The 27,845-nt window shown below is 39.8% G+C and overlaps 1 protein-coding gene across 1 annotated transcript; it reads left to right on the top strand.

Moving 5' to 3' along the window:
* Window positions 1-10,581: 10,581 nt before the first annotated feature.
* On the top strand, window positions 10,582-22,994 carry LOC149438260 (nicotinamide N-methyltransferase-like). The gene is made up of 3 exons (XM_089660066.1): window positions 10,582-10,801; window positions 19,375-19,582; window positions 21,691-22,994. The coding sequence occupies exons 1-3, from the start codon at window positions 10,654-10,656 to the stop codon at window positions 22,109-22,111; spliced, it is 777 nt and encodes a 258-aa protein (XP_089516192.1). The 5' UTR covers window positions 10,582-10,653; the 3' UTR covers window positions 22,112-22,994.
* Window positions 22,995-27,845: the final 4,851 nt, after the last annotated feature.

Below are 27,845 nucleotides of genomic sequence, written 5' to 3' on the forward strand. Positions count from 1 at the left end.
TTCTGATTATAAAATATTTATTTGTAGTGGTTCTATACTAGACATCACTAAATAGTGAACTCCAGTCTGGCCGTGAGATGTATGATAGTTTTATTATGACCGTGATACATTGTTTATAAGTGAATTCCATTCACAGTGGTGTATCTAGGATATGGCAGCTATGGAATATGATAAAACCTATTAAACCTGCGCTTAGATATTATACAAAAAATAATGAAAAAAAATATTTCAAATAAAAATCAAAGAAAAGCAACTCGCATAAAAGGCAATATGAATAATATATAATACACAAATTGCAGCGCTAATCACAATCAAATTAAAGCAGGGCCCATTCCTGTACCAAGCAATAGTAACTCCAAAAACACCATACCAACTGTGAAGTTTGGAGGTGGGAACATCAGTAGTAATTCTAGCACTAGACCTCCTTTGTAAATCTAAAATGATAGCTTGTGCAGGCTTTTAAAGCGTTGCCTATGGATATTAAAACTGTATGTAGTTTTTCGCCATTGCACGGGGAATGCTCAGTTTTAAAGCATGCCATGTTTGGTATCTATTTACTCGGCATACCATCATCTTTTACACCCTGTTCCAAATTATTATGCAAATTCTATTTAAGTGTCACAAAGATGAAATATTTTGTTTTTCAGTTTAACTCATGGATGGCCTTGTGTCTCAGGGCTCTTTTGATCACTGAAAACAATCTCGGACACCTGTGATAATTAGATTGCCAGGTGAGCCCAATTTAAGGAAAAACTACTAAAGGAGGGTGTTCCACATTATTAAGCAGAGCACCATTTTCAAGCAATATGGGGAAGAAAAAGGATCTCTCTGCTGCCGAAAAGAGTGAAATAGTTCAAGGCCTTGGACGAGGTATGAAAACATTAGATATTTCACGAAATGTAAGCGTGATCATCGCACTATTAAGAGAGTTGTGGCTGATTCAGAGCACAGACGGGTTCCTGCAGATAAAGGCACATTGAGGAAGATTTCTGCCAGATCCATGCATCGGATCAAGAGAGCAGCTGCTAAAATACCATTACATAGCAGCAAACAGATATTTGAAGCTGCTGGTGCCTCTGGAGTCCCACCGACATCAAGGTGTAGAGTCCTCCAGAGTCTTGCAACTGTGCATAAACCTTCTATTCGGCCACCACTAACCAATGCTCACAAGCAGAAACGGCTGCATTGGGCAGAAAAATACACGAAGATTCATTTTTAAACAGTCCTGTTTACTGATGAGTGCCATGCAACCCTGGATGGTCCAGATGGATGGAGTAGTGGATGGTTGGTGGACGGCCACCCTGTTCCAACAAGGCTGCGACATCAGCAAGGCGGTGGTGGAGTCATGTTTAGGGCCGGAATCATGGGAACAGAGCTGGTCGGCCCCTTTAGGGTCCCCGAAGGTGTAAAGATGACCTCTGCAAAGTATGTGGAGTTTATGACTGACCACTTTCTTCCCTGGTACAGAAGGAAGAACTATGCTTTCCGTAATAAAATCATCTTCATGCATGACAATGCACCATCTCATGCTGCAAAGAATACCTCTGCATCAATGGCTGCTCTGGGGATAAAAAGAGAGAAAGTTGTGGTGTGGCCTCCATCCTCCCCTGACCTCAAACCTATTGAGAATCTTTGGCGCATCCTCAATCAAAAGATCTATGAGGGTGGGTGGAAGTTTACATCCAAGCAGCAGCTCTAAGAGGCTATTCTGACATCTTGCAAACAAATTCAAGCAGAAACTCTCCAAAAACTCGCAAGTTCAATGGATGCAAGACTTGTGAAGCTGCTATCAAATAAGGGCTCCTATGTTAAAATGTAACGTGACCTGTTTAAATGTTTAAAAAGTTAAAATGTTGTTAAAAATTTGATTGAAATAGCTTTTGATTTCAGTAAATATCCTGCAAACACAACAAATGACAATTTTCAGTTCTTTACAACCTATAAAGTGTTTTGAAACTTACTGTGTGGAATAATATGGAACAGTGCATTGTAAGTTGTTTATGTTTAAAATAAATACTGTTATCATTAGGAGGTTTGTTCAATAAAATTTGAATTGTACTCTTAATAGTTGATAACATGAGAATTATGCTGACTGTTATTTACATCAATTATTTAGGTAAATGAGAAAAATATAATTTGCATAATATTTTGGAACACGGTGTATATGTTACCAAATAGTTGGCAAATATATTGTGTTTTTGTGCATTAAAAGTAAAAAAGTGTATTTTTTTTTAAATATAAGTTTGAAAATTCGCTGCGAGAGTACTATCTGACATAAAAAAAATTGCAGCACCCACCATTTTATTCACTAGGGTGTCTGCTTTAAAAAAATATATAATGATTGGGGGTTCAAAGTAATTTCCTAGCAAAAAATACAGATTTTTTTCATGTGAACATAAAGTGTCAGAAAAGGCTTGGTCTTCAGGTGGTTAGAAGAGTGAGTGACATAAACTTCTAAATCAGCGCTGAGCAAACTATTGGCGCTATATAAATCCTGTATAATAATAATAAAAATGCTGGGCATAAAATGCCCCCACCCCCCAAAATGACCCCTTTTTGGAAAGTAGGCACCCCCTATCTACTGTATTTGCTGAGAGGTATGCTGAGTCAATAGAAGAATGTATACTTTTTACCACAAGTTTTTGGAAATTTACTAAAAAATAGTTATTTTTTGGCAGTCTAGCCAAGCACAGGACCCCAAAATTCAATAAGCACCTTCAGGCTTTTAAATGGCTTTATTTCCTCATTACACTTCTACCTATTACAGTTTCGGAGGCCCTGAAATGCCAGGATAGCTTTCTTTCCGAAAAGGGGTCATTTGGGGGTGTTTGTACTATCCTGGTATTTTAGCACCTCAAGAAATGTGATGGGCAGTCAGAAAGTAAAAGCTGCGTAAATTCCATTATCTATACCATAGTTTGTAGATGCTACAACGTTTACACAAAGCAATCAATATACACTTATTGGGATTTCTTTTACCAAAAACATGTAGCAGAATATATTTTAGCCTAAATTTATGACACCATTTTAGTTTTTTGGACATTTTTTATGACAGAAATGAGAAAATACCCTTTTATTTCAAAATTTCAGTCTTTTTTTTCTATAGCGCAAAAGATAAAAAAGCGCACAGGTGATCAAATACCACCGAAAGAAAGCTCTATTTGTGTGAAAAAAGGACGTAAGTTTCATTCATGTACCGTATTGCATGACCGTGCAATTGTCAGTTAAACAAGTGTAGCGCTGTATAGCAAAACATTGGCGTAAATTGCAGTATCTATACCATAGTTTGTAGACGCTATAACTTTCACACAAAGCAATAACTATACACTTATTGGGATTTTTTCCAAAGTCATGTAACAGAATATATTTTGGCTTAAATTTATGACTAACTTTGAGTTTACTATATATTTTTTATAGCCAAAGTAAAAAATAATATTTTTTTCAAAATTTTCGGTCTTTTTTTGTTTACAGTGCAAAAAATAAAAAGTGCACAGGTGATCAAATACCACCGAAAGAAAGCTCTATTTATGTGAAAAAAAGGACATAAAGTTTTTTTGAGTACAGCATTTCATGACCGTGCAATTACCAATTGAAATAGTGTAATGCCAAATAGCAAAAAAAGGTCTGGTCAGGAAGAAGGGGTAAATCTTCCGGAGGGCAAGAGGTTAATGGACGCAGAGACAGCAACAAAAACTGACAGGTGTTCTAATCCCTCTCCACTTTATCCAAAGTTAGAAAAAATGTTTTGCCCATAGTTATACTTTAAGTTTCTGCAATCAATGCATAGAAAGTCATAATAATATTGTCTGACATGGTAATGTAACACCCTGCCGTAATACTGTTTGCAGGATGTTAAATGGTCACAAGATGGCAGTGTCCTGCAGATCAGTTATACAGGCTCTGTTGAAAAGCTTTGTGGGATTCGTAAGCTGATTTTAGGACTTCACTGTTTGATGGGGAGTTAATAAACTAAATTTCCCAGAGAAGCTGGCAGATGAGTGGAGGCAAATACATACAGAAGCTCAGGAACTCGAGGACAGGAAGTGGACAGAGAGAGCTGGAGAGCAGGTGTAAAGAGAAAACTGTGTGGGATGCCAGAGGTCCAAGTTGGGCCAGACTGCAGAGAGTGTAGGAGAGAGGAGGAATTGCTGACTGCTGACATTGCTGGCAAGCCTGGCGGACAACCCTGCGAGCAGTCAAGCTGGAGCACTGCTGTCCAGAGCGATCTCTAAAGGAGGAACTTGAGGAAACGGGGGCTCTCATCTACAGAGAGACCATTCACCACCTGGCTGATGCCACTGATCGGGTGAGAGAATGCCATACTCAAGCCATCTAAGTTGCACTTTTTGCTTCCCTTCCAGTTTGCCCCATTCTGCCCAATTTTTCTTTCTGCCAAACTTTGCACCTCACCCTGTGTGGGTCAAAAATAGGTACCATTCAAACTCAATATCATTTAAAGGGACAGCTCCCTATCTTTGTGTTCACCCTCTATTAAGGAAGTTTTACTTTTGCCTCAAGGAAGATTTGAATACTTTTGAGTGCCAACTAGGGCCCCATCGAGTGCATCGAAGATCTGACACTGCAGTTAAAGGGGCATTGGCCTTATTAACTGAAGAGCTCTTTTTTTTCTCAGAATTAGACTCAGCCATCCATTACTGAGAGCCCAAAGTGAGTTAACTTCTCTGATTGGTAGTTTTTTTGACCCACTAGTGAAGAAACATCTCAGGACTGAGGCAATCATTTAAATTCTGAATTTTAGGACCTCTAAAACTGATTGAGATTGTGCTATGTTGTAACCCTTACTTGAAGTTACTAGAGTGACAGCTGTTTTCTTATGCACATATTTTCCTGTTGCTTTACTGTGCTTACATTTGATCTCAATACAACCAAAATTTAATTTCACTCTAAACCGTGTGTAAGTCTATTTTACGGTTGCAGCTGGAGGATTCTTCTGGCCAGAGGTTTAAAGTGATGTCAGCAAGGTTGAGCTTCCAGAGTGGGGTCAAGAAAGAAAGGGAACCTGAAAATTGCTCAGTGGCCCTTGAGGGGGTAGGGCTACACTAATAAAATAGTGTGTAGTGGCAATATAGCCTCTCATATAGTAGCTACAAGGCACACCAGTCTACAATAAATAGCCTACAGTAATTTGTTCTCTTTATCATAGGTCTACAGTTTAGACAGGCATTTCCCCATGGTCCCACTAGGTGTTGTTGCCCAGTTGCCTTGGACACGCTTGGTACTTTACAGCAGCCCTGTCAGGACCTGGATCACCTGCTGGTGGCACTGTGCTTCCCAGAGTAGAAAGTTGTAGTTCCAGTGTGCAGCAGCAAGTGCTTCCTAGCAGTCTCTAGTAATCGGTTTTCACCAGATGCTGGCTGCTGGATGTGTATTTAGTCTCTCTTCTGCTAATACACTTCATATCAGTGTTTTGCTTTGTTTCCTGACAGATACTGAGTGCTGTTTATTCTGCTCCTGCTCCTGATCTTGCTCTTGCCCTGCATCATGTATCCTGCTGCCTTTTGTCTGCTGCCTTTATACCTGATCGCAGTCCATCTTTGCAAATATTGTGCCTAGTTAGTTTGTAGTTAGGCTTCCTGTTGCTTAGTTAGGCAATTTGGTTATATGGTTGTGGTTTACTTGTAGTTTTATGTTTGCCGGGTGCTAGGATTTGGATGTCTTTTGTTTTACGATTAATACATCTATTATACTATTATACATAGTCTGGTCTCTAGTTTCCTTGTGTAGCCATGCAGATCTGGTCATCTCAGCTGTTGATTCCTGACAAGCCCTTTATTAGTTAAGCCCACCCCATGTTGTTGGGCAGTCTTCCTGACTGTCCAAGTTGTTAAATGAGTATATAAGGTCAGGTAGGTGCCGCATAGCCAGTCAGTCATAGGAAAAACTAGTTTTCGGTCAGGAAATATGCAGCCGTCTGTGTATTTCCTATGCTTCCCCCTGGGAGGTAAGATGAGGGCATGTCCCATGCTACAGATGCCTAGAATCTACCTCTCTATGCTAAAGGGAAGGGCTCGCTCAGTGTACTGCCCATTCTGTAAGCAATTATTTGTAACCAAATTATATTTACATTACCAGGCTGCTGGACCTTCATATGTGTAGTAGCTGAATTTACTATGTCAAAAAGTAAATGAGCGAGCGCAGATATATATAAGCGTATTGATAAGGTAGCTGCTAGCACCACAGGACATAGGTAACGGTCCCAATAGAAGTATATACATGGATAAAGTGCAGCGCTATAAATATATATGTAATAAAACTGTCAATTCATATAAATATCTGTGCAAAATACTCAAAGTGCTATTCAGTGCAATATGTGCAAAAAGTGAATACATAAATGTCCGTATATATCTCTCCAATTTCATTGGTAAAGAAAATAAGCAGGAATAGTCCTCAGATTAAAACATAATATATCCATGTGAACAAAGTGCAGATGTGAGCAAATCCTTTGAGGGAATCCACCACCTCTGAAAATTAGAAATTAGATGTATACAAGCATTGGTTACATTGGTTACAACCTGCACCCGGATATGACAGATTGTAACCAATGCTTGTATACATCTAATTTCTGGTGAGTGTACACCCATCAGAGGTGGTAGATTCCCTCCAAGGATATGCGCGCATCTGCACTTTGTTCACATGGATATATTATGTTTTAATCTGAGGACTATTTCTGCTTATATTCTTTACTGATGAAATTGGATGGATATATATGGACATTTATTTATTCACTTTTTGCACATATTGCACTAAATAGCTGTTTGAGTATTTTGCACAGATATTTATATGAATTGCCAGTTTGATTATATATATATTTATAGTGGTGCACTTTATGAAATTATTACGTACCTTGTATGTTGAACTGTTCAGTAGCGCAACAAAAAAGATATGCAGCAGTCTGGACATTGAGTTATTCCTGACCAAAGTGAACTTCTCCTGGGACCTTTTCTTTCCTACCTACTTTGTGATGTGCAGTCTCTTTGCTGAGTGAGCAGGGCTGATAATCCTGGTTAAGCCAGGCTTAGTTGTCTTTAGCCAGTAAGGGCTATCCCAGAAGCAGAATGGGGGACACAGACCAGAGGCATCGCCCACTGCTCGGTTGTAGAGGGTTAAAAAATGCTTCCACGCTACACAACATTCAAATGTGAGAAGACATGAGACACTGGGGTATAGCTATCACAGATATAATATTACAGGATTGAGCGTGGCCCACATGAGCTCTAACATGTACACGGCTTCAGTTCCAGAACATACCTCAATACCTATGGTACCAGTAAATCTGAAATTGCTGACTATTGGGGATTGAGGCTACCATGGGCTTCCTGGGAATCCTGCGTGGTTGAGAGTCGTGAACCTATCAAATTCATGTGGGAATTCACTGAGCTGAATTCTTTGTACCACAAAGCATTTGATGGCTTTTGCCATTATTAGAGATGAGCGAATTATTCAAAAATTCGATTCGGCTGATTCGCCGAATTTGCGGGAGAAATTCGATTCGATGCAAATTTATTCGCCGCGAATTTAACTTATTAAAAGGGTTTCTAGGCTTCAGAGAGCCTTTATATTAGTGCAGAACACTGTACCTTTAATTTAAATGCCCTTGGAGTCTGCTGGGGAAGAGAAATAATACTGTCAGTCAGTATGACATGCAGATGTCTGCCGTCGATCTTAGAATCACCACACACTTCACTCATTTGGGCAGTCACGGGGCACGACGAAGAAGAAGAAGAAGAAGAATGAAAAGAAGAAGAAGAAGAATGAAAAGAAGAAGAAGAAGAATGAAAAGAAGAATGAAAAGAAGAAGAAGAAGAATGAAAAGAAGAATGAGAAGAAGAATGAAAAGAAGAATGAAAAGAAGAATGAGAAGAATGAAAAGAAGAATGAGAAGAATGAAAAGAAGAAGAACAAGAATGAAAAGAAGAATGAGAAGAAGAATGAAAAGAAGAATGAAAAGAAGAATGAAAAGAAGAATGAGAAGAATGAAAAGAAGAAGAAGAAGAATGAAAAGAAGAAGAAGAAGAATGAAAAGAACAATGAAGAGAAGCAGAAGAAGAATGAAAAGAAGAAGAAGAAGAAGAATGAAAAGAAGAATGAAAAGAAGAGGAAGAAGAATGAAAAGAAGAAGAAGAATGAAAAGAAGAATGAAAAGAAGAAGAAGAATGAAAAGAAGAAGAATGAAAAGAAGAAGAAGAAGAATGAAAAGAAGAATGAAAAGAAGAAGAATGAAAAGAAGAAGAAGAAGAAGAATGAAAAGAAGAATGAAAAGAAGAAGAAGAAGAATGAAAAGAAGAAGAGGAATGAAAAGAAGAAGAATGAAAAGAAGAAGAATGAAAAGAAGAATGAGAAGAAGAATGAAAAGAAGAATGAGAAGAAGAATGAAAAGAAGAATGAAAAGAAGAAGAAGAAGAATGAAAATAAGAAGAAGAAGAATGAAAAGAAGAATGAAAAGAAGAAGAAGAAGAAGAATGAAAAGAAGAAGAATGAAAAGAAGAATGAAAAGAAGAAGAAGAAGAATGAAAAGAAGAATGAAAAGAAGAAGAAGAAGAATGAAAAGAAGAAGAATGAAAAGAAGAATGAAAAGAAGAAGAAGAAGAATGAAAAGAAGAAGAAGAAGAATGAAAAGAAGAATGAAAAGAAGAATAAGAAGAATGAAAAGAAGAAGAACAAGAATGAAAAGAAGAATGAGAAGAAGAATGAAAAGAAGAATGAAAAGAAGAATGAAAAGAAGAATGAGAAGAATGAAAAGAAGAAGAAGAAGAATGAAAAGAAGAAGAAGAAGAATGAAAAGAACAATGAAGAGAAGCAGAAGAAGAATGAAAAGAAGTAGAAGAAGAATGAAAAGAAGAATGAAAAGAAGAGGAAGAAGAATGAAAAGAAGAAGAAGAATGAAAAGAAGAATGAAAAGAAGAAGAAGAATGAAAAGAAGAAGAATGAAAAGAAGAAGAAGAAGAATGAAAAGAAGAATGAAAAGAAGAAGAATGAAAAGAAGAAGAAGAAGAAGAATGAAAAGAAGAATGAAAAGAAGAAGAAGAAGAATGAAAAGAAGAAGAAGAATGAAAAGAAGAAGAATGAAAAGAAGAAGAAGAAGAATGAAAAGAAGAATGAGAAGAAGAATGAAAAGAAGAATGAGAAGAAGAATGAAAAGAAGAATGAAAAGAAGAAGAAGAAGAATGAAAAGAAGAAGAAGAAGAATGAAAAGAAGAATGAAAAGAAGAAGAAGAAGAAGAATGAAAAGAAGAAGAATGAAAAGAAGAATGAAAAGAAGAAGAAGAAGAATGAAAAGAAGAATGAAAAGAAGAAGAAGAAGAATGAAAAGAAGAAGAATGAAAAGAAGAATGAAAAGAAGAAGAAGAAGAATGAAAAGAAGAAGAAGAAGAATGAAAAGAAGAATGAAAAGAAGAATAAGAAGAATGAAAAGAAGAAGAAGAAGAATGAAAAGAAGAATGAAAAGAAGAAGAAGAAGAATGAAAAGAAGAAGAATGAAAAGAAGAATGAAAAGAAGAAGAAGAATGAAAAGAAGAATGAAAAGAAGAAGAAGAAGAATGAAAAGAAGAAGAAGAAGAATGAAAAGAAGAAGAAGAATGAAAAGAAGAATGAAAAGAAGAAGAAGAAGAATGAAAAGAAGAAGAAGAAGAATGAAAAGAAGAATGAAAAGAAGAAGAAGAAGAAGAATGAAAAGAAGAAGAAGAATGAAAAGAAGAAGAATTCCAGTACAGCAAAAAGTGTATCTGCAGAGAGCTCCGCTATTTCTGACAGTTCTCTGACAGTTCCTTCACATTTACAGCGGTTGAAACATTGTATCTATTTATTTCCGAATAAAAACATCTGTATCCTAAATGGAAACAAATAGATACAATGTTTCAACCGCTGTAAATGAACTGTCAGAACTGTCAGAGAACTGTCAGAAATAGCGGAGCTCTCTGCAGTGACACTTTTGCCGGCTGATCGGGGAAAATTCGATTCGTGCATCCGAAGTTTGGTAAAATTCGGATTCGATGCGAATCGAATTTTTCCTAATATTCGAAACGAATTCCACTTCGCCAAGTTCGATTCGCTCATCTCTAGCCATTATGTCAGCTGGCTGATAAGGGTCAATAATGAGGGGTGGTATAATATATTTTGCTATGGCCTTTTTGTTACTTTGGGGTCCACAGTGTACAAATGTTGCTGACACAAACAAAGCTGCCCTCGACGCATTGTTGTGTGATACAGTGTGCATCGAAGCACCACATATTTTTCCCCCTATTTCTAAAGTTGATATTAAATGTAGTCAATCCCCTTTACTGAAATTGTCAGGCAGGCCTGAAGGGAGAGGCAGAGGATCTGTACATGGATATTATCTCTGTAGAGATAGTAGGAGGTGAGCAGGCTCTACAGGGTAAAGGTGTGGTCGGGCCATATCACCAAGAGGCATGTCTGCCTTTTCTCCCTACTCTAGATATACTTTAAATTATGTATTGACACAATGTAGTCACCTGAATCTCAGCTAACAAAGCATGACTTAAGTCACAATGTAATAATATTTGGTGACATTCTAATGAAGTCACTTAAATATTTAAAAAGATGAATATATCACACACATCAGAAGCTAAGAAAAACATTTGAGATTTGCTACAGTGGAGATAACAATATTACAGGATGGATCCCTTTCATAAGCTCTACAATGTACACGGCTTCCATTCCCGAACATTCCTTGACACGTACTTTTCTAACAAACCAGAAATGGCCTTAACTTATGAGTGTCTGACATATCCTATGGAGAAGTTTCGCTCTGCATTTTCCACAGGTAGGTAAAGTTATTATTTAATTAATAAATTATTTTTTAAAGACCACTAAAGAGTTCAGGATGTATTGTATATATTATGAGAAATGCAACATGAACTATTGATTTGCACAATGATCTTGTACAAGTATAGAATGAACAGAGGATTGAGTAATTTATATAGACAAACCAGGTAGAGACAAAACAGAATTGCTGCTGATCCATACTTCAGGAAAATTTATGGTTATTTTAACTTGCTATTGGAGCACAAGAATGTGCATAAGGAGGCTGTTTTCAAATGTTTTAAATGTCTTAAAAGGCCAATCAATGCAGCTATAGGTGGAAACCTGTTTCATTGACTCAGCCCCTTACATTTGTTGGAAACACCAACAATGAGATCTCCCTGTCTAAACTCCCAGCCTAGTTATGCCCTCCTGGAAGTATTGGCTGTTCCTGACCACCTTTGTTTGTTCAAAGTCCTCCTGTTACATTCTACATAACATAATAAAGATAATACTAAAAATCCAGCATGGGAGTATGGGAGATCTTTATAATGGACACACTAGGTGTGCAGACCTGGAAACTCAGTGCAGGGTGTGGGAGCCCCTCATAATCGGCACAGCAGGTATACAGAGTCATGACCTTAGCATTATGAATCAAAAAAAAAAAGAAACTGGAAGGTGGTTTAACTTTACAGTACCTAAAACAAATGAAATTTCAGCTCCAAACTCAGGCATTTTGCTACCTTTCAGGGGCCAGAGTTCGCTTTTAACTGGATTTTCTACATTCACCTACTGTATGAGCTTTGTGCATGCCAACATCCAGGAAAAATCTCTGAGAAATAAAGAGCTCTTGAGCATGGCTCAAGATGGCACTTGCTCACAGTCTGTCTCAGCCACATCGCTCTTTTCTCATGTGTAGCAGCCTACTTCTCTCGAGGATCAACACCACAGTGAGTACGATCCTCTTACTAAAGAATATCAAGACAGCAGCTTGAAGACTATTCTAAATGTAGCACTGCCCCTTGCGACAAGCTGGAATATATTATGGGTCCTGCGCTCAATAGATCCAACCCTAAGCAAACTCAATCCCTCTGGCACAACTGGTAATGAATAGCAAATACCCCGCCAAGAAATTTGCTGACACAGGGTTAAATGAAACAAGAACAATTTTATGGAGAATGAAATGCAGTGTAGAGGGGTGGGGTTCCCCTTTCAACTTCAAAACTTACTTTTCTTCTTTTATGCAATGCAGTAAATTTGGTCTGCCACTAGAGGGCTTCACAGCCAAGAGTCTCCGGATGGCAGAGTCGCACTTTAAGCAGAATACAACTGATATCAAACAAATAAACTTACTTATACTCTATCAATGAAATGTATTACCCACACCGGTGTATGATTCTGCTTCTGAGGGGCGTTAGCCAAAAATCACCTCAGAGTCAGAACAGAATGCAATAAAGAGGTACCTCTAATAAAGCTACTAAGCCAGATTCCCCCACTTCAGTCCTTGTAACGGTGGAGCTCTAGTTGGTGCACGTTTAGTCCTTACAATGAAGTAAATAGCAGCTCTAGGCTTCTTTGGAGTTTCAGCTGGTGTGGGTTACATCAGATTTCACTAGGTTTCTGGGCTGAGAGAATCCAATCTCAGTGTCTAGAGCAACACAAAGCACCCCAAGACCAGGGGCAGTCGCAGGATGCAATCTCCCAGTATGTGTCAGTCCCCGGGGCAGACAGTCTCAATTACACTGGTGGTGAGGGGCAAAGCAGGCAGGGGGATCTGTGGCTTGCACAGGGCCCCGGATGGGTGAGATCCCAGCAGTGGGGTGCGGATGTCCCAGTCTATATGCAAAGTGTAAATGGTGTGTCTTACTCTCTCCAGTGGGACAGCTCACCAGACTCTGAACACACAGCAGGGTCCCTCTATCCGCGCTGGGTGCTGTAGTGCCTCCTCCTCTGCTTGGACGGGCTCCACATGTCACTGTCTTTTCTCCAGCCTTGTGTCTCTCTGTTCTCCCGTTCACTTCCTGCTTCCTCCCCTCCCAGCGTTCTTTGCTGTGTAGTGGATGAGTCATGAACTTGGCAGAATGCCCAGGTTTTACAAATAGGAGAGAGAGAGAAAAGACTGACTGCTGATCATGTGATTCCTTCTGAATCCTCTTGTACAAGGAGCCTGCTACATAAATTTTAAATTGGGTTACACAAAACTGCCAAGAGTCTGACACAGGTGATAGCTGCACTATGCTCACGCACTGACATTTTGGAAACTAAGCGTGATGAACTTAACAGCAGGGGTGGACAACTCATGGGGTCCCTGGGCAATAGGGGATCATGGGGCCCCTGTGTCCTTGCCCAAACTCAAAAAAGCCTATGAAAAAGGTTCCAGGGGCATCTCATGGGGCCTCCTACTGACCCCGGGCCCTCGGGCAGTGCCCTAGTTTCCAAATGGTCAGTCTGCCCCTGCTTAACAGAGAACATGAAGCTTTGGCTGCTGCCTTTACCCAGCTGCAATCTCAGGCTGAGGACGTAGAAAACAGTAATCAGAGGAACAACCTAGAGATTAGGGGAGTTCCAGAATCTGTTCTGAGGTATCTACTTATGTCACAAGGCTTTTTAAATCTTTACTGTCTCAATATGGGCAGTGTACAGTGGGTTATCTAGACAGCATACAGTGGTTAGCATGGCAGAGGACAGGGGTCAACAGGACAGAGGACAGGGGTTAAAAGGGCTGGGTTTAAGGGTCAGCATGGAGGAAGACAGTGGCCAGCAGAGTTGAGGACAGTATCACTGCTGGCAGGACATTTAAGCCTTCCAAACTTTTCTAAAACCCTCATGATGCACTTACTTTCCTTTCAGATTATTGATGCCTGGCAAGCACATAATGTTGGGGCTCCTGCCAATACCTTTTATTCTCACCCTTAAAAACTTGTACGTAAGGTTAGACTAACTTTTTTGCATCCCAGTGATTTTAACTAATTCTAAGGGAGCATCTATACTTCCATGTGCCTGGTCAGATCACCATATTGTCCAGTTTCATGCGATTCAGATTGGTTTATCCTCTACTGCATTCTCCTGGAGATTAAAATAATCACTTCTTACTGATCCTGCTCTGGAAAAGGATATTGCTAAGGCAATTGATGACTATTTTCGCACTAATGATATTCCTGAGATGTCAATTGCATCCCTTTGGTTTGCTCATAAGGCAGTCATTAGTGAGTGTCTCATTCAATTAGCCTTATCTTGTAACATGTAGATCTGGGAAAAAATTATTCGCTTATGAACCAATTGAATGCCTTATATAAATCTCACTCTAATTCACATTTTCTGGCCTTATTACTACAGATCAATCAGAAAAGACTGGAATTAGATTCTTTACTCTCCCACAAAACTAAAAAAGCTTAATGCTGGTCAAAAGCTAAGCTCTTCCTCTCCAGTTACTCCTATATGGCTATGTTTGCCCGTAAACTGAACCAACTCTTGAAGCCCACTCATGTTTACAAACTTTGTAATGACTCTGGACAGCTGGTTTCTTTAACCCAAGACACTTTAAAAATGTTTGAAGATTTATATTCTAAGTTATTCTCCAGTTTCCCAGACAGTGATGTCCAGGTTAGATGGTATTCCATTTCTGTCCCTTTCCTCATCCCAGCAGGATATTTTGAATACGTCTTCTCTATTATTAAATCACTTGAATGCAATTCTGTTCCAGGACTGGATGGGTATTCCACACAATATTATAAGCAGTTTGCAGCTCTGTTGGTGCCTTGTCTTATTTGTCAATTTAATCATATTCTACAAGGTAGACAATTCCCTGAGGAGATGCTGTTAGCCAACATGTCCTTGATTCCCAATTCTTCAAAAGACCATACTCTACCACATAATTACAGGCTAATTTGGGTCATTAACAATTATCTTAAAATCTTCAGCAGACTGTTGGCTGACCGCCTTTCCTTGGTGATCCCTACTTTATTCTCCCTGCATGAGTTGGGATTTATTCCCAGTCATCAAATTAAGGATAACATCCATCTGGTCACTAAATTATACAAAATGCAAACATATGTTCACATAAGGTTTTACTGTTGAGCTGAGACATCCATAAAGCATTTGACAGTGTTCTCTTGCAGTATTTAGAATTTCTGCTACCGCATTATGACTTTAAGGAAGAGTTTATTAATGGCTTTAGAGCCTTATATAACTCTCCATGTACCAGAATTAACCTCCCAGATTGCAATTCTGACCTTTTTTGAGGTGGGTAGGGCTGCCCTCTATCTCCCCTTTTGTTTGTACTAGCCATACAGTGTTGTAGTCAGTATTCTCTCTAAATTACCCCCCAAGTCTGTCTAGGATTTGGAATATGCTCAAGCTCTGGATTACCTATCCCATTTAATTTTTGGGCCAAGTAACAGCAGTCAAAATGAATACTTCCCTAAACTTCAATATTTATTTAGGGCTCTCCCTATTTATCTAACAAAATTGTACTTGGACTCTTTTCAGGAAAAGATTAATAAATTTATATAGGCCAATTCCCATCCCCATTTTGATAAATCCACCTTATATTGCTTTTAGCATAGAGATGGCTTGGGAATCCCCTGCATTTGGCTCTATTATGTATTTGCATGTTTCTCCCAGTTGGACTAATGGAACATCCTTGACTCCAGAGTTCCACGTGTATGTTTTGAAAGGGAGTCCATTTTGCCTTTTTTGTTTGATGAGCCTATTATGGTCTACTTCTATTTCAGTGCAAGACACTACCCCACGTAATAATACAGTTGCTCAATCCCTTAGACTATGCAGCTCTATAAAAAAAATTACATTTGGCCTCATCTTTGCTACCTCAGACTTCGTTTTTGGGTAACCCTGCCTTTACCTATGGACTCTCTAGGCTCTTGGACTTCTCTTGGTGGATATCTTGAAACCTAATTTTTTGGTCTGACTTCAATTCCAGTCAATTCCACCTTTGCTTCCCCATCATTATATTTAAAAATTTGCAAGAACACCCCTAGAGGCAAAGGCCTCTTTTTCCTCAGAAAAAGTTTCACATATGACTAAATGGGAGGTGGATAGTGGTACTTCATTCTCTCCAGAGGACTGGAAGGAATGTTTGACCAACCTTCAAAAGTGTACTCAGTATCTTAGTGTTCGAGAAACAGCCATGAAGCTGTTGATTAAGGGGTATCTAACCCCCAGTCAAACTACATACTATCTACCCTACTGTACCCCCTGCATGTTTTTGTGGCAGTTCTCTCCCTGGGATACTCCCGAACATCTTTTGGTCCTGTGACAAGGCATAATATGTTTTGGAGGAAAAAACAATCCTTTTCATCTACCCTAATAGGTAGCCCTGTCTCATTGACAATGGCACATTGCCTACTGTTGCCCCACTCCCAGGAGTCACCCATGTTCAAGAAAAACTTACCCACACAATCTGTGTCACAGTTCAATTGGTTATTGAACTCCACTGGAAGACATACCCTTGTCACAGGTCAAATCCAGAGTTGATGTCATTATGCTTATGGTGAAATTATATCACATCCTAGATAACTCAAAAGCACAATTTGAACATAAGTGGGACCCTTGGAAAGATCATAAACACTTTTTTTTTTTTTTTTTAAAACGCTGTTCCCCCCTTTCTTTTAGGTTTCTCATTGCCAGTAGACACTGTTAGCCACCCAATATCCTTGTCTTGCATAACATCTTTGTATCTAGATTATTCTGGGTTCTATATTTTAAATTATATTGACATTCCATTACTCTTGTTACTTTCTTATTATCACATGTCAAACCTGATATATATTGTGCCTTCTTTTGTATTAAGCATAACATATGCGTCATCATGAGTATTGTTTACCTTTATTTGCTCTGTTTTTGTATATTCTGTTATTGGATATGCTGGTACTATTGTATTGTTTTGCAATCTTTAATAAAAGATAGTAAACAAAAAAAATGCCTATTCCTTGCTTAATTTATACTGACAGTGCAGCACACTTTTGATAATGTGTTACAGCTGATGCACATATGATGTTAATAAGATTTAAAGTGATATTAAACTAAAAATAAAAAAGTAATATACTGCAGCTTACCGATCATTAGATGTGGTGGCTGTATTAATTTTCTTTTTTTTTAGGCTTTTTTCTCTTTTGTTTTCCCCTCGTGATCTGGCCAAAACATCTTCTGTATTATACAGACACTATTCTGGATAAAGAAGCAAAGGGGCAGATTTGGACAGCAGCACTGTCAGTGTTGGAAGTACTAGCAAAGTTAACTACACTAACAAATTGAAGCTGAACTCCAGCTAACACTTTATACTCAGTTACAACAAAAAGATTTTTCCTTTTGGGATAAAGGAATTATATAAATTTAAAAAAGCGGATCATGTTAAGTGTAGTGATACCCCCGCAGGAGCTGCTTAAGTTTGTTCTCTCTGTTACTCTGCTTCTCAACCCCAAGAATTGTCTCAGCCCCAACTGACACACATGGCAATAGTGTAAGTGCAAGGACCAATGAAAAGCACACACTTTAAAATAAAACACAGAGATCGGCTTTACTGTAAGACTTCTATGGAAGGTAATAAACAATAACAACAGGTACTGTATATGTTAGGTGAATCAAGAGAACAGCAAAATACTGAGACTAAAAGCAATATAGCTCACTTTTACACTCAGGCTGCTTTCAGGGGTTTCCAACCATGAATAACCCCAAGAGCAGAGGAAACACTTAAATGGCAACCTCAAAGTTGGTTTAACTCCTCTACATTAATTTGGTTCTATGATGTCCAAGCAGGAGGAGAGCAGAGGAATGACTCTACCTTCTAACCCCCGACACCACAAGCCCAATAGGCAAACACTGTGCCCAACTGATTCTTAATAGCTACTTTCCAAGGTAAAGCTATTCCCTCACACAGCATGCAATATAGAGGCCTGAATACGCATGCGCGTGCCTGTATGGCACCTGTAACTTCAGTCTCTTGGTAACAGGATGAATCTTGGGGTCTTCAGCTAGCCACTTTCATTGGTGCACTTAAAATCCTATGGTAAAGTATAATTGTAATCCTGTGGCAGTATGTGTATAGCAAAGAAAATACTGTATCGGTTTAGCAGGGCCATCTACACAACCCAGTGCCTGGTGAGTATGGGCGAAGTGTAATGTCTCTGTCTGTGTGCAGTGTTCCTGTCATCTACCAGTGGGCAAAATTCCTCTCACCAAATCCTGTGACTAAGGCCCAAATGATCGCCCTGGAAATGACAGGCTCCTCTGGTCACCTCATGATGAGCGCTTCACACTGTCAGTATAGGCACTGTACTGTAGGCCCACCTCTCTCAGTTTGGATGTTCCCCTGACTGATGCAGATAGCGAAACACACAGTGAACTGACCCTGAGCACATCTTTGCTCGGTCCCCCCTCTCCCTTGCCACATGCAAACCTTTTTTTCCCTTCAGGAAAAAAACAAGATGGAGACTTTCCTTCTGCTTTCACTAAGCATGCTGGTCTCTGTATTTCCATCGCTCATATCAGCCTATCAGGCCATTTCTGTTCAAGACTGCATATTCCACAATGCTTTGCAGCTGCACCTCCTGCTTGAGAAAGTCCCTGCCATTGGCTCCTTTAAATTCTCTCTCTCTATTACAGTCTGGAGAGGAGAATGGAGGGGCTGAAATCCCTCACTGCCTTGTCTGTGTCCAGTGCAAATGTCAGGTTTCACAGGAGATGCAAGTCAGCAGGTTACAGCAGGCTCAGATAGGATTCATTTCCTCTGCTACATAAGCACCCATGCCAGTGTTAAATCCCTGTCTCATCCCACTTTTCTGTGGAAAAACAACACACTTACTTGCTGGATTACCAGCTGAGAATAGAAGAAAGAAAGCCTAAAAAGGGAAATTAATGCAGCCATCGCACTCAAGAAATAATAAGCAGCAATATAATAAATGTTTGCTTTTTGGTTTAATGCGTCTTTAAAGTGGTTGTAAAGTCAGTTTTTGTTTAAATTAAAAAAACTGGAATATTTACCTTCGCTGGGCAACATGCACAGAGCAGCCCCTTACCTCCTCTTCTGGAGTCCTCCACCAATCATATCAACTCCTCCTCTTCTCTGAGTGCCCCCTCAGCAAGCCGTGTGCTCAGGATGCACCTGTGCAGCTGCGCTCCCTAGCCAGGCTGTGTGGGTCCATAGGCAAACACTGCATAGCTCAGCAGTGTCTCCAGCTCTTTCCTTCCTGAATATGACTGATAGCAGCAGGACCCAATGGCTCTCACTGTTCTCAGAGTAGCCTGTGAATCCAGGTAGAGAGAGCAGCTTTGCTGCAGATGAGCACAGCACTGGATGGAGAGAGGTCTCAGGTGAGTATTTAGGGGTGGATGGCGGGAGACAAGTAGTGTGGAGTTTTTTACCTAAATGCATAGAATGCTTTAAGGTAAAACACCTCTTGACTTTAGAACCACTTTAATGTACAGTTAGGCAGCAGAGTGTGCCGTGCATGTCGGAATTGCGCATATTCTGATGGAACATAGTTGTGCTGTAACTGTCTTGAATTCAAATTGCATGTGTGTAGAGACTATAACACAGCTCTCCTTGAAGGTTTTCTTTTTTTAAATCTTTTGCTGCAGGTGACTTTAAAGGAGATGTGTTAATTGACATCAGCATTGGTCCCATCATTCACCATCTCTATTCGGCCCAGGAATGTTTCAGAGATATCATCCTTCTCAAGCCTACTGACCACTGTATTGTAGAAGTGAAAAAATGGACGGGTAAACGAACCGGAGCATTTGATTGGTCACATACCTGTACAGTTGGTACAGAGATGGCAGAAAACAGGTGAAGTATCTGCCAGCTTTTTGTCAGAGTTAAGCTGAATGCCTGGCATAATGTGTCAGCAGTGCTGGGAGGTGGACCAGACATAATTTTTAGAAAATGTTTGTATTATATTCTTAAAACCTGGAATTTGCCATTTTAGCTTCTAAAAAAAAGATTTTTAGTTCATGTGTTAATATTTTAAGAAAATAAACAGGTGTTCATAATACTATAATACTTCACTCTGATGGTTTAAATGCCAACTTCATATGTAAGACAAATGCTTAAAGAATAATTTTTGGCACAAAGCATGTTATTCCCAGCAAAAGAATAAAGTGGAGGGGAGAAAAGGGGGAAGAAAGAGAGGAGAGTGGAGAGGGAGACAATGGAGAATGGGAGAGGACAAGAAAGAAAGAGAGCGGGGGTATGTAAAAGAAGAGGAAAGAGGAGAGAAGAAAATTGGAAGAGAAAAAAAGGAAGGCAGAGAAGGGGAGAAGAAGAGCATACAGGAGTAGAGGACAAGCAAACAAGAGGGGGAGGTGAAGAGGAGAGGGGAACAGAGAGGAGAACAAAGAGTAATAAGGTGAGTAGAAAATAATAAATAAATTAATTCAGTATCAAAAAATAAATTAATAATGCACAAAAAAATACCCTGTGTAGGATCTAAAAGAGTCCAAAAAAGTCACACTTTCACCCTTGAAAGTAAATTATATTATCTTTTATAAAAACCTCCTGATCCGGCGGCGTGACGTCAAGGCATGCGAGGGCTCCTCCTAGACGCGTTTCGTGTAAACACACCCCTACAGTAGACGTGTGTTTACACGAAACACATCTAGGAGGAGCCCTCGCATGCCTTGACGTCACGCCGCCGGATCAGGAGGTCTGGCGACCATCTTTTGATTTCCACTGGTCAGTGTTTTTAGGTGCTTTTTATCATTATCTGCAAGCAGCTTTCTACCACTACTCACAGTCCATACCATGTGTGTATATTCTGCTTTATTTGATTTAATAAATCTTTATTAACATTACTACACTATGAGCACCTTCACTCTCTATACCTGGCACTGAGCCTCCATACCTCAGCCCCAGCATTTCAGGCATCTGTGCAGACTTGAGGAGTAGTATGTTATGACCAGACCGGTAACTTTACGCCATTGAGTGACCACCAGAGGATTGCATTACCAGGCAGTACCCACGCAGGACCCCGGCTACATGTGATCTTGATATGCGCATTAAGATTGCGCTTCTGGTGAGTAGGCAATCTATCTATTCCTCGACATCAGGACACTGGATCATATCGGCACTGATTGAAGTTACCGTTAATCTTGGGACTATTCACTTCACCTGATATTGCTGTACTGGACATTTACTGTTATTCATTTATTTAATCTGCTGAAAGACAGGTTTAGCCTGTTCATTACTTTTGTAGCGCTGCACTCCTCACTGTAACAGCAATGTTTTGCACTGTTGTGAATGTGTTACATTCATGACAGCTGTGATTACTAGTGATCTGTGATTGGCTACAGGGTACAGTGGCTGGCCCAGGTACCATGCGATAGCTGTGGGCCACAGCTGTTTTGAATTAATTCATTCATAACAGTTTTATTGAGATTGTGATCATGTGATTGCATAGAGATCACATGCTCTCACGGCCACCAAATGCAGAAGGGTACTGGGATCCGCAATCTACTGTGTCCTGTGGACACAGTGGTTGTGGGAGCAACACGCTGCATGCCCCAGGGGGTGAACTAATGAGCATGTGCTATGCAATGTACAGGTATGTCCCTTAGCCTGTAGCTGCTGCCCACTTGCAGTTCATATACTGCAACTAGTTAATTTAGAGAATGCATTAAAGTAAAAAAGCCTTTAAAACCACTTTGAATGAGTTTTTATTATTTATTTATTTATTTAAATCTTTAATTATTCTAGTTTCACACAAAAAAATCGAAATGCCCAACATGGCAACAATTCTATTCATGCTTTCTCCAGTTTTATGTATTTTTTCTATGAATAGCCATCTAAAGCCTTAAAATGTTAGCAGCATGTCATCTGCTGAGACCTAATATACTCAATGCCCCACAGAATATGAGTTGAAAGTTTTATGTGACTTGAGATGTGTTTCTGCCTTTCAGTGTGCAATGTGAGGACAAGGAAATTGGACTCAGGGACGCCATTACCCATGTTGTAAAATTTGATCTTGACCAGGAAAATCTCACCGGCTTAGTGGTGCTTCCACAAGCTGACTGCCTTGTGCTCACCTCTATTCTGGAAACCATCAGCAAAGACCTTGAAGATTTTGAGAGAAACTTCAGGAGATTTTCAAAGCTTCTAAAACCTGGCGGACACTTGTTGTATTATGGATTATTAAATAGCACTTTCTATATGGTTGGCGGAGACAAGTTCCATGTTGTCAAGTATAATGAAAGCAACTTGAGAAGTATACTCAGTAATGAGGGGTTTATCATCAGCCATTTGGAGGTTTCCCAAAGAATGGCGGAGAGTGATCTATGTGATTTTGACTCAACTGTGTTCTGCATAGCTTGTAAAGAATAGACATATTAGGCTGTGTTCACACCACTGTGTTGAAGGATATGTTCACTCTTGTAAAAAAAATTAAATAAATGCACATCCTTTTGCAGGTAAAAAAAATGCACATGCATTATTTTTTTTAGTAGGAGCCTGCAATGCATTGCACCCATGATCAGCAGATCGAGGATGCAATGCAAGGTTCCTGCAGACTGTCAGTGTTAAGCTGTCTCATATGGGTGGGCAGTTACATAATGGCAGGAAGCATCAATGAACTACCTAGAGCTCTCATCAGCACCCCAGTAGTTCATTGAGAACTACAGCTGTCACAACGGGGGATCAGGGGGGATGGGGTGCGAGGGCTGCATTACCAGTAGCATTTTACTTGTTATACCCTGAATATGGGTGTAACATGTAACACGTGAACTTATCCTTTAAAGAGCCAATAGATTTTGCAATTTTCTTTCCTTCCACCAGAGAAAATTGCTTGCTTCCCCCATCAATACTGACTGTATCCCTCCAGCAGTGCTATTGTGTTCTGCCAGTGAGGAGCCTTCCTCACCAGCAAAACACAAAGATGACTGCTGGTGGCTATAGCCACCAGCAGCAATCACATGAAAAAATTGATTGATTGACTTCCGTACAACCAGCCTGCCCATAGATGGATCTAGTTCTGTCCAGTCCCTGCTGAACCAGCTAAGATTCGATCAATCTATGGCCGGCGTTTGAAAAAGCACATGAATTTTAATCAAAAAGCATAATGTGATTTTAATGCAATTTTAATGCATTGTGTTAAAATATAATGCAAGGCAAAGCTTGGGTTACATGTATTTTGCATAAATATTCTTCCTTTGAAATTTGACATGTGACTTGCAAAAATGTACTAATTAAAATGCATATTGAATTTTAAGTGCGTTTTACATGTGTTGCCTTTGACTATATTGTAAAGTGCATTTTTACCAAAAAAAGATGCAGAAAGCTGAAGTTTTCAAAAACGTAGAGTAGTTTCCTCTAACACTGATGTAAACAGCTTCATACGGTAGATTACAATGGTAACTCGAGTTATCATGTGCTTTGATCCAGCATTGTATAGTAGATAAAAACAACAGTGTGAATAGGTCCTTAGGTAGCAAACAGAATTCAGAAATAAAATTTTGCATACTGCCTATGTACTGGTTGCAGTGTGGAGGAAGTTCTGTGGATATAGTGAGGACTGTGATGTGAAGGGGGGCTGTGATATGAAGGGCGGGAGGGGGGGGTGTTATGTGAAGGGGGAAGCTGTGGTATAATGAGGGGTCTGTGATGTGAAGCCATAATCCATAAGCCATAATCATCACAATTATGACAAATCACAGCTTGAACTATCTTGCTTTGCATGTAATGAGCCTATCTCATATATTAGTTTCACCTTTTAAGATGCATTACTGAAATAAATGAACTTTTGCACGACATTCTAATTTTTCGAGTTTCACCTGTAAATGTAGCCTCTTTAAATCCAAGGTGGCTGCCCAGATCTCGTGCTATTTCCAATTCGACACAGGATTTCCCAAGATGGCCATCGGGATCCCAGTGCAGAGGACAAGTCAGTGCTCTGCAAGGTTCCCCTAATATCAAAGGTATGTAACAGTCAAGTGATTGCTGTGATGTTTGGCATCTAACCCAGAAGGGGGTGAGTGATCTGTAGATCACTGCCTCACAATCTATGCTGTCACCCACCAGAGCCAATTTACTGCCCATCGGGTGCAGCTGTGGACAGTGCTGGGAAACAGTCATTTAGCACCCAGGGAATACATGCCAAACTGCGCCCCTTAAGATATATGCGCGTTATGTGTCAGCAAAAATCTCCTCCCCCTCCCAAAAGAAATTGAACAATCTGCATGCTTAACCCCTAGGCAAAAATTCTCCCACCTCCCAGTACATATCTGAATCCCTGCTGAAATATCCTTCCTAGCCCAAATCTTTGCCTCCCCATCCCCCTGCCCAGCTAAAATCCTCTCTCTCCTCAAATCTCCCAGCACAAATTCCACTCCCCCCCAAAATAAAATCACCCCTCCTTGCACAAATCTTCTACCACTAAAATTTCTCCTCTGAGCAAAAATCCTATCCTCCCCGCCCTCCCAGCACAAATCCACCCTCCCCCCTAATGCCCTCTCCTAGCCCGAATCCTCCCCCTTACCAAATTTCCCACCTTGCACAAATACCCCCCCTAAAAAATTCCATTCCTAGCACAAATCCCCTCCTCCCTCTACTATATCACCTCATCTAGCACCCCCCCCCCCCACTATTCCCTTCCTAGAACAATTATTTATCCCTGCCACACCCCAAATTCCTGCTCCCAACACAAATCCCCTCCCCCCAATCTCCTTGTTGTGTCCCCACACCTCACATGATACCACAGTGCCCAGGGCAGCCACCCTTCTTGCCCACCCCTTGTCCCAGCCCTGGCTGCAGCTGCACACACCAACCTCCTCCAACTTGTGTTTAAAGGATGCTAAGATGCAAAACACAGGTGCCTTAGAGTCTTGAGAAGGGGAGGAGAAGTCTAAAAAAGTAGTGGTTGGTTCATCCGACTGGGGTGGAATGATGGAAGATGTTTAAACTATTGGATGCTGTAGTCACTCATCCCAGCAGTGACTTACAATCAGTATTTTTTTCATTACATTATTATTATTATTATTATTATACAGTATTTATAAAGCGCCAATAGTTCGCTCAGCGCTGTACATTACAAAGGGGGACAGAACATGTGACAGAACAATACCAATACAATGCAAAACATGAGGGGATCAAGGGCCCTGCTCTTTCGAGCTTACAATCTAGGATTATACTAGAAAGAGTTGTGACACTTCATTACATACAGTACAGCCTCCTAAAACTTGAACAAGGGCACAGACCGACCCCTGAAACATGTTAATATATTGTTCTTTAAAACAAACTTGTAGTGTGGTGTATTTATTCCTTTGGTCCCTAGGTGGGAATGGATGCTGTTGTCAAGAGTACTATTAGTGGATGACATATCTGGAGGTGATCAAACAATAGCTTCTGAGAAAAACTGGGGAAAAAGTAGGACATAGCAATAAAAAATTGTATGTAATTCCTAAGAGGAAACAAGCTGAAAGAAAGAGGAGAACATGCACAGTGTAGGGAAAAAAGGTATAAAACACATAACTGGCTCAAAGGGGTTCCTTTCACCATGAGGAGATTTTCCCTGATTTCCTATTGTGTCTCCGGGAAAGGAAGCAAAGGGAAATCTCCCCTGTAGGATATCGCAGATAAAAACTTGAAAAGGTCTTTAAACCATTCCACACTTTATGCAAAAAAAATGACTTTAGATGTGCTTTCACGTTGAATTCAAGGCATGGTATATTTTATACATAGTTACATTGTTAGAGCCTGGACCATCGCCGTAGATAATTGTCCTCCTGGGGGGCGAGGTTTAATTCTCTCAAATTGCAAGAGTGACACAAGATGTTGCCCTATAATTGCTGATCTGACCTAGTGACCAAAAGTAGAGTAAGGTGGGCTGGACTTAAGCAGCACTTCAAGCGCCGGCATGGGCATATTATTTGCAGTCAATGCACAGTGCACATGGACCAGCTGTAGTGCAGATCACCCCACCTGTCAATTTTATTTTTCTGACTCTGGCATTGTTGCTGAGGGTTACCAACTCCTTAGAACATTTTTTACTGACAAAACATGAAAATTTAGTATGGAGCATATTTTTACTGACAACCTCAACTAGGTCAGAAACTCATATTTGAAAATGAAAATGATCAATATTTAAACAATATGAACAAAAAATACAATAGCCAAAACAGAGAAACTACCTTGCTTTATTGAAAAGTCAAATAGGCATCATAACAAAGATGGAGCATGACTAAATGGTTAACTGGGTGCTTTACACTCATTTTTGAGAACTGGTGTCCAGTCTGCCATTTTTATCCCATCTTTGTGGCACAGGTTATCACATTTGGGACCTATTAGAAGTTAGCGAGCCTGCAATGGGATACCTAAAAAAGGCAACAGTGACGCGCGTAGTGCACCACACTGATGTAGGGATATTAGTCCCACTGCATAAACCACTCCTAAACAAAGACAATGACTGAGGACTGCAAAATGCGTCACAGCAAGCTGAAATATGGGGGTGACAGTGACAAAGGAAAAAATACCTTAGCACTGTGGTGTCAGTGGGAGGAAAAATGTCAGAGGAAAGGGGGGGAAAAGAGAAAGGGAGAAGGCATTGGGGGAAAGAGCAAAGTAAGGGGGAGAAAGAATAAGGGATGGAAGAGAGAGAAGGAAGCTATGTGCCAGAATATCACTTCTACTGCTGCATTTTCATAATAAAAACACAAATTTGGTGCAATTTAAAATAAATAGTGAGCCAGTAGATAAATTACTCTCTGACCACAAATCAGTTCTGACAACAATCCATCCAAGTCCTGGCTGGACAAGAATATGCACTCCCCACACTAAATCAAGCGGCAACAACATTCTGGAGACATAATAAACTGCAGTCAATCTGAAACAGTAACCAGGAGACAAGCCAAGATGAAAATAGAAGCAGTCCAGAGTAATTTTAGACAAAAAATGCTGTTTTGAAAAAAAATATGCTAGCAGCTTTTTACCTCCTGAGGTCCATATTCCTTCACATCAACTTTCTCAACTCCAGCTTCTGGATCATGGAAGCGTGCTGTTTTTTGGTGTACTAATGAGCCATTCAGTGGAATGGTCACACTGTTGTCCACACCCGACCTAAATGGATCACTTGGTTGAAATCTGGCTCAGAGCACTGACACACTGAGGGGATTTACTAAAATTGGAGCATGCAAAATATGGAGCTGTTCTGCATAGAAAACAATCAACTTCCAGGTTTTATTGTGAAAGCTTAACTGAACAAGCTGAAATTAGAAGCTGATTGGCTACCATGCACAGCTGCACAAGATTTTGCACTCTCCAGTTTTAGTAAATCAACCCCACTGCCTAAAAAGTAGTTTCTGAAACTTGACCATAGACTCATTGAAAAATTGTATGTGTGTGCCTATACCTGTCTTGCAGTGAGCCTTTGCTCAGAACTATGGGCACCCTTCTGGTTCTAATATGTACTAAGCTTCTCTTACAGGTGCACAAAGACAGACATAACCCACCAGTAATGTCCATTATTAGTTGGGTAGACTCCCTTTTCTCCAGATTGGGAGAGTATATAGATATCTATCTACAGCCATACAGTAAAGGATCATCTTATCTAAAGGATAGTAGAGATTTAATCAACCCACTTAAGCAGGTGAGAGTGGACACACATAGTCTGTTGGTCACTATTGATATAGAATCACTCTACACTAATATTAAATAATCAGTTGCATTGGAGGAGGTTGCTTGGGCTTTAGATCAGCAATCTGACTTGAAAATGGCTCAAAAGAATTTCATTTTAGAGGGGTTAAAGATGGCCATGAGTAACAGTTTCTCTTGGTAAAAACATCAATATTATAACCAGATCAAACGTGTAGCTATGGGGGCCAAGTATGCCCCCAGTGTAGCATATATATTTTTCAACAAATGGGAACAGGAAGAGATACACAACTGGGAGTGGCCTCAATTAATGTTGTTCAAGAGATATATATAGATGACATTTTGATGGCATGGCAAGGCATGGAGGCCAAATTAGAGGATTTTATAAAACACATAAATCAGAATAAATATGGTATAAGGTATGCAACATCCAAAAAGAGAGCACCAATTTCCTGGATTTTGCCATTTTCAAAAA

This window comes from Staurois parvus, unplaced genomic scaffold (genome assembly GCF_062004578.1).
Source record: "Staurois parvus isolate SC_StPar_1 unplaced genomic scaffold, SC_StPar_1.0 ptg001200l, whole genome shotgun sequence".
Classification (NCBI taxonomy): domain Eukaryota; kingdom Metazoa; phylum Chordata; class Amphibia; order Anura; family Ranidae; genus Staurois; species Staurois parvus.

Excerpts from the sequence above, each read along its gene's own strand:
- LOC149438260 (XM_089660066.1), top strand. The coding sequence starts at position 10,654 with ATGGATCCCTTTCATAAGCTCTACAATGTACACGGCTTCCATTCCCGA. Across the intron at positions 10,802-19,374 it reads TCGCTCTGCATTTTCCACAG|GTGACTTTAAAGGAGATGTG; the intron begins GTAGGTAAAGTT and ends CTTTTGCTGCAG. Across the intron at positions 19,583-21,690 it reads ACAGAGATGGCAGAAAACAG|TGTGCAATGTGAGGACAAGG; the intron begins GTGAAGTATCTG and ends TCTGCCTTTCAG.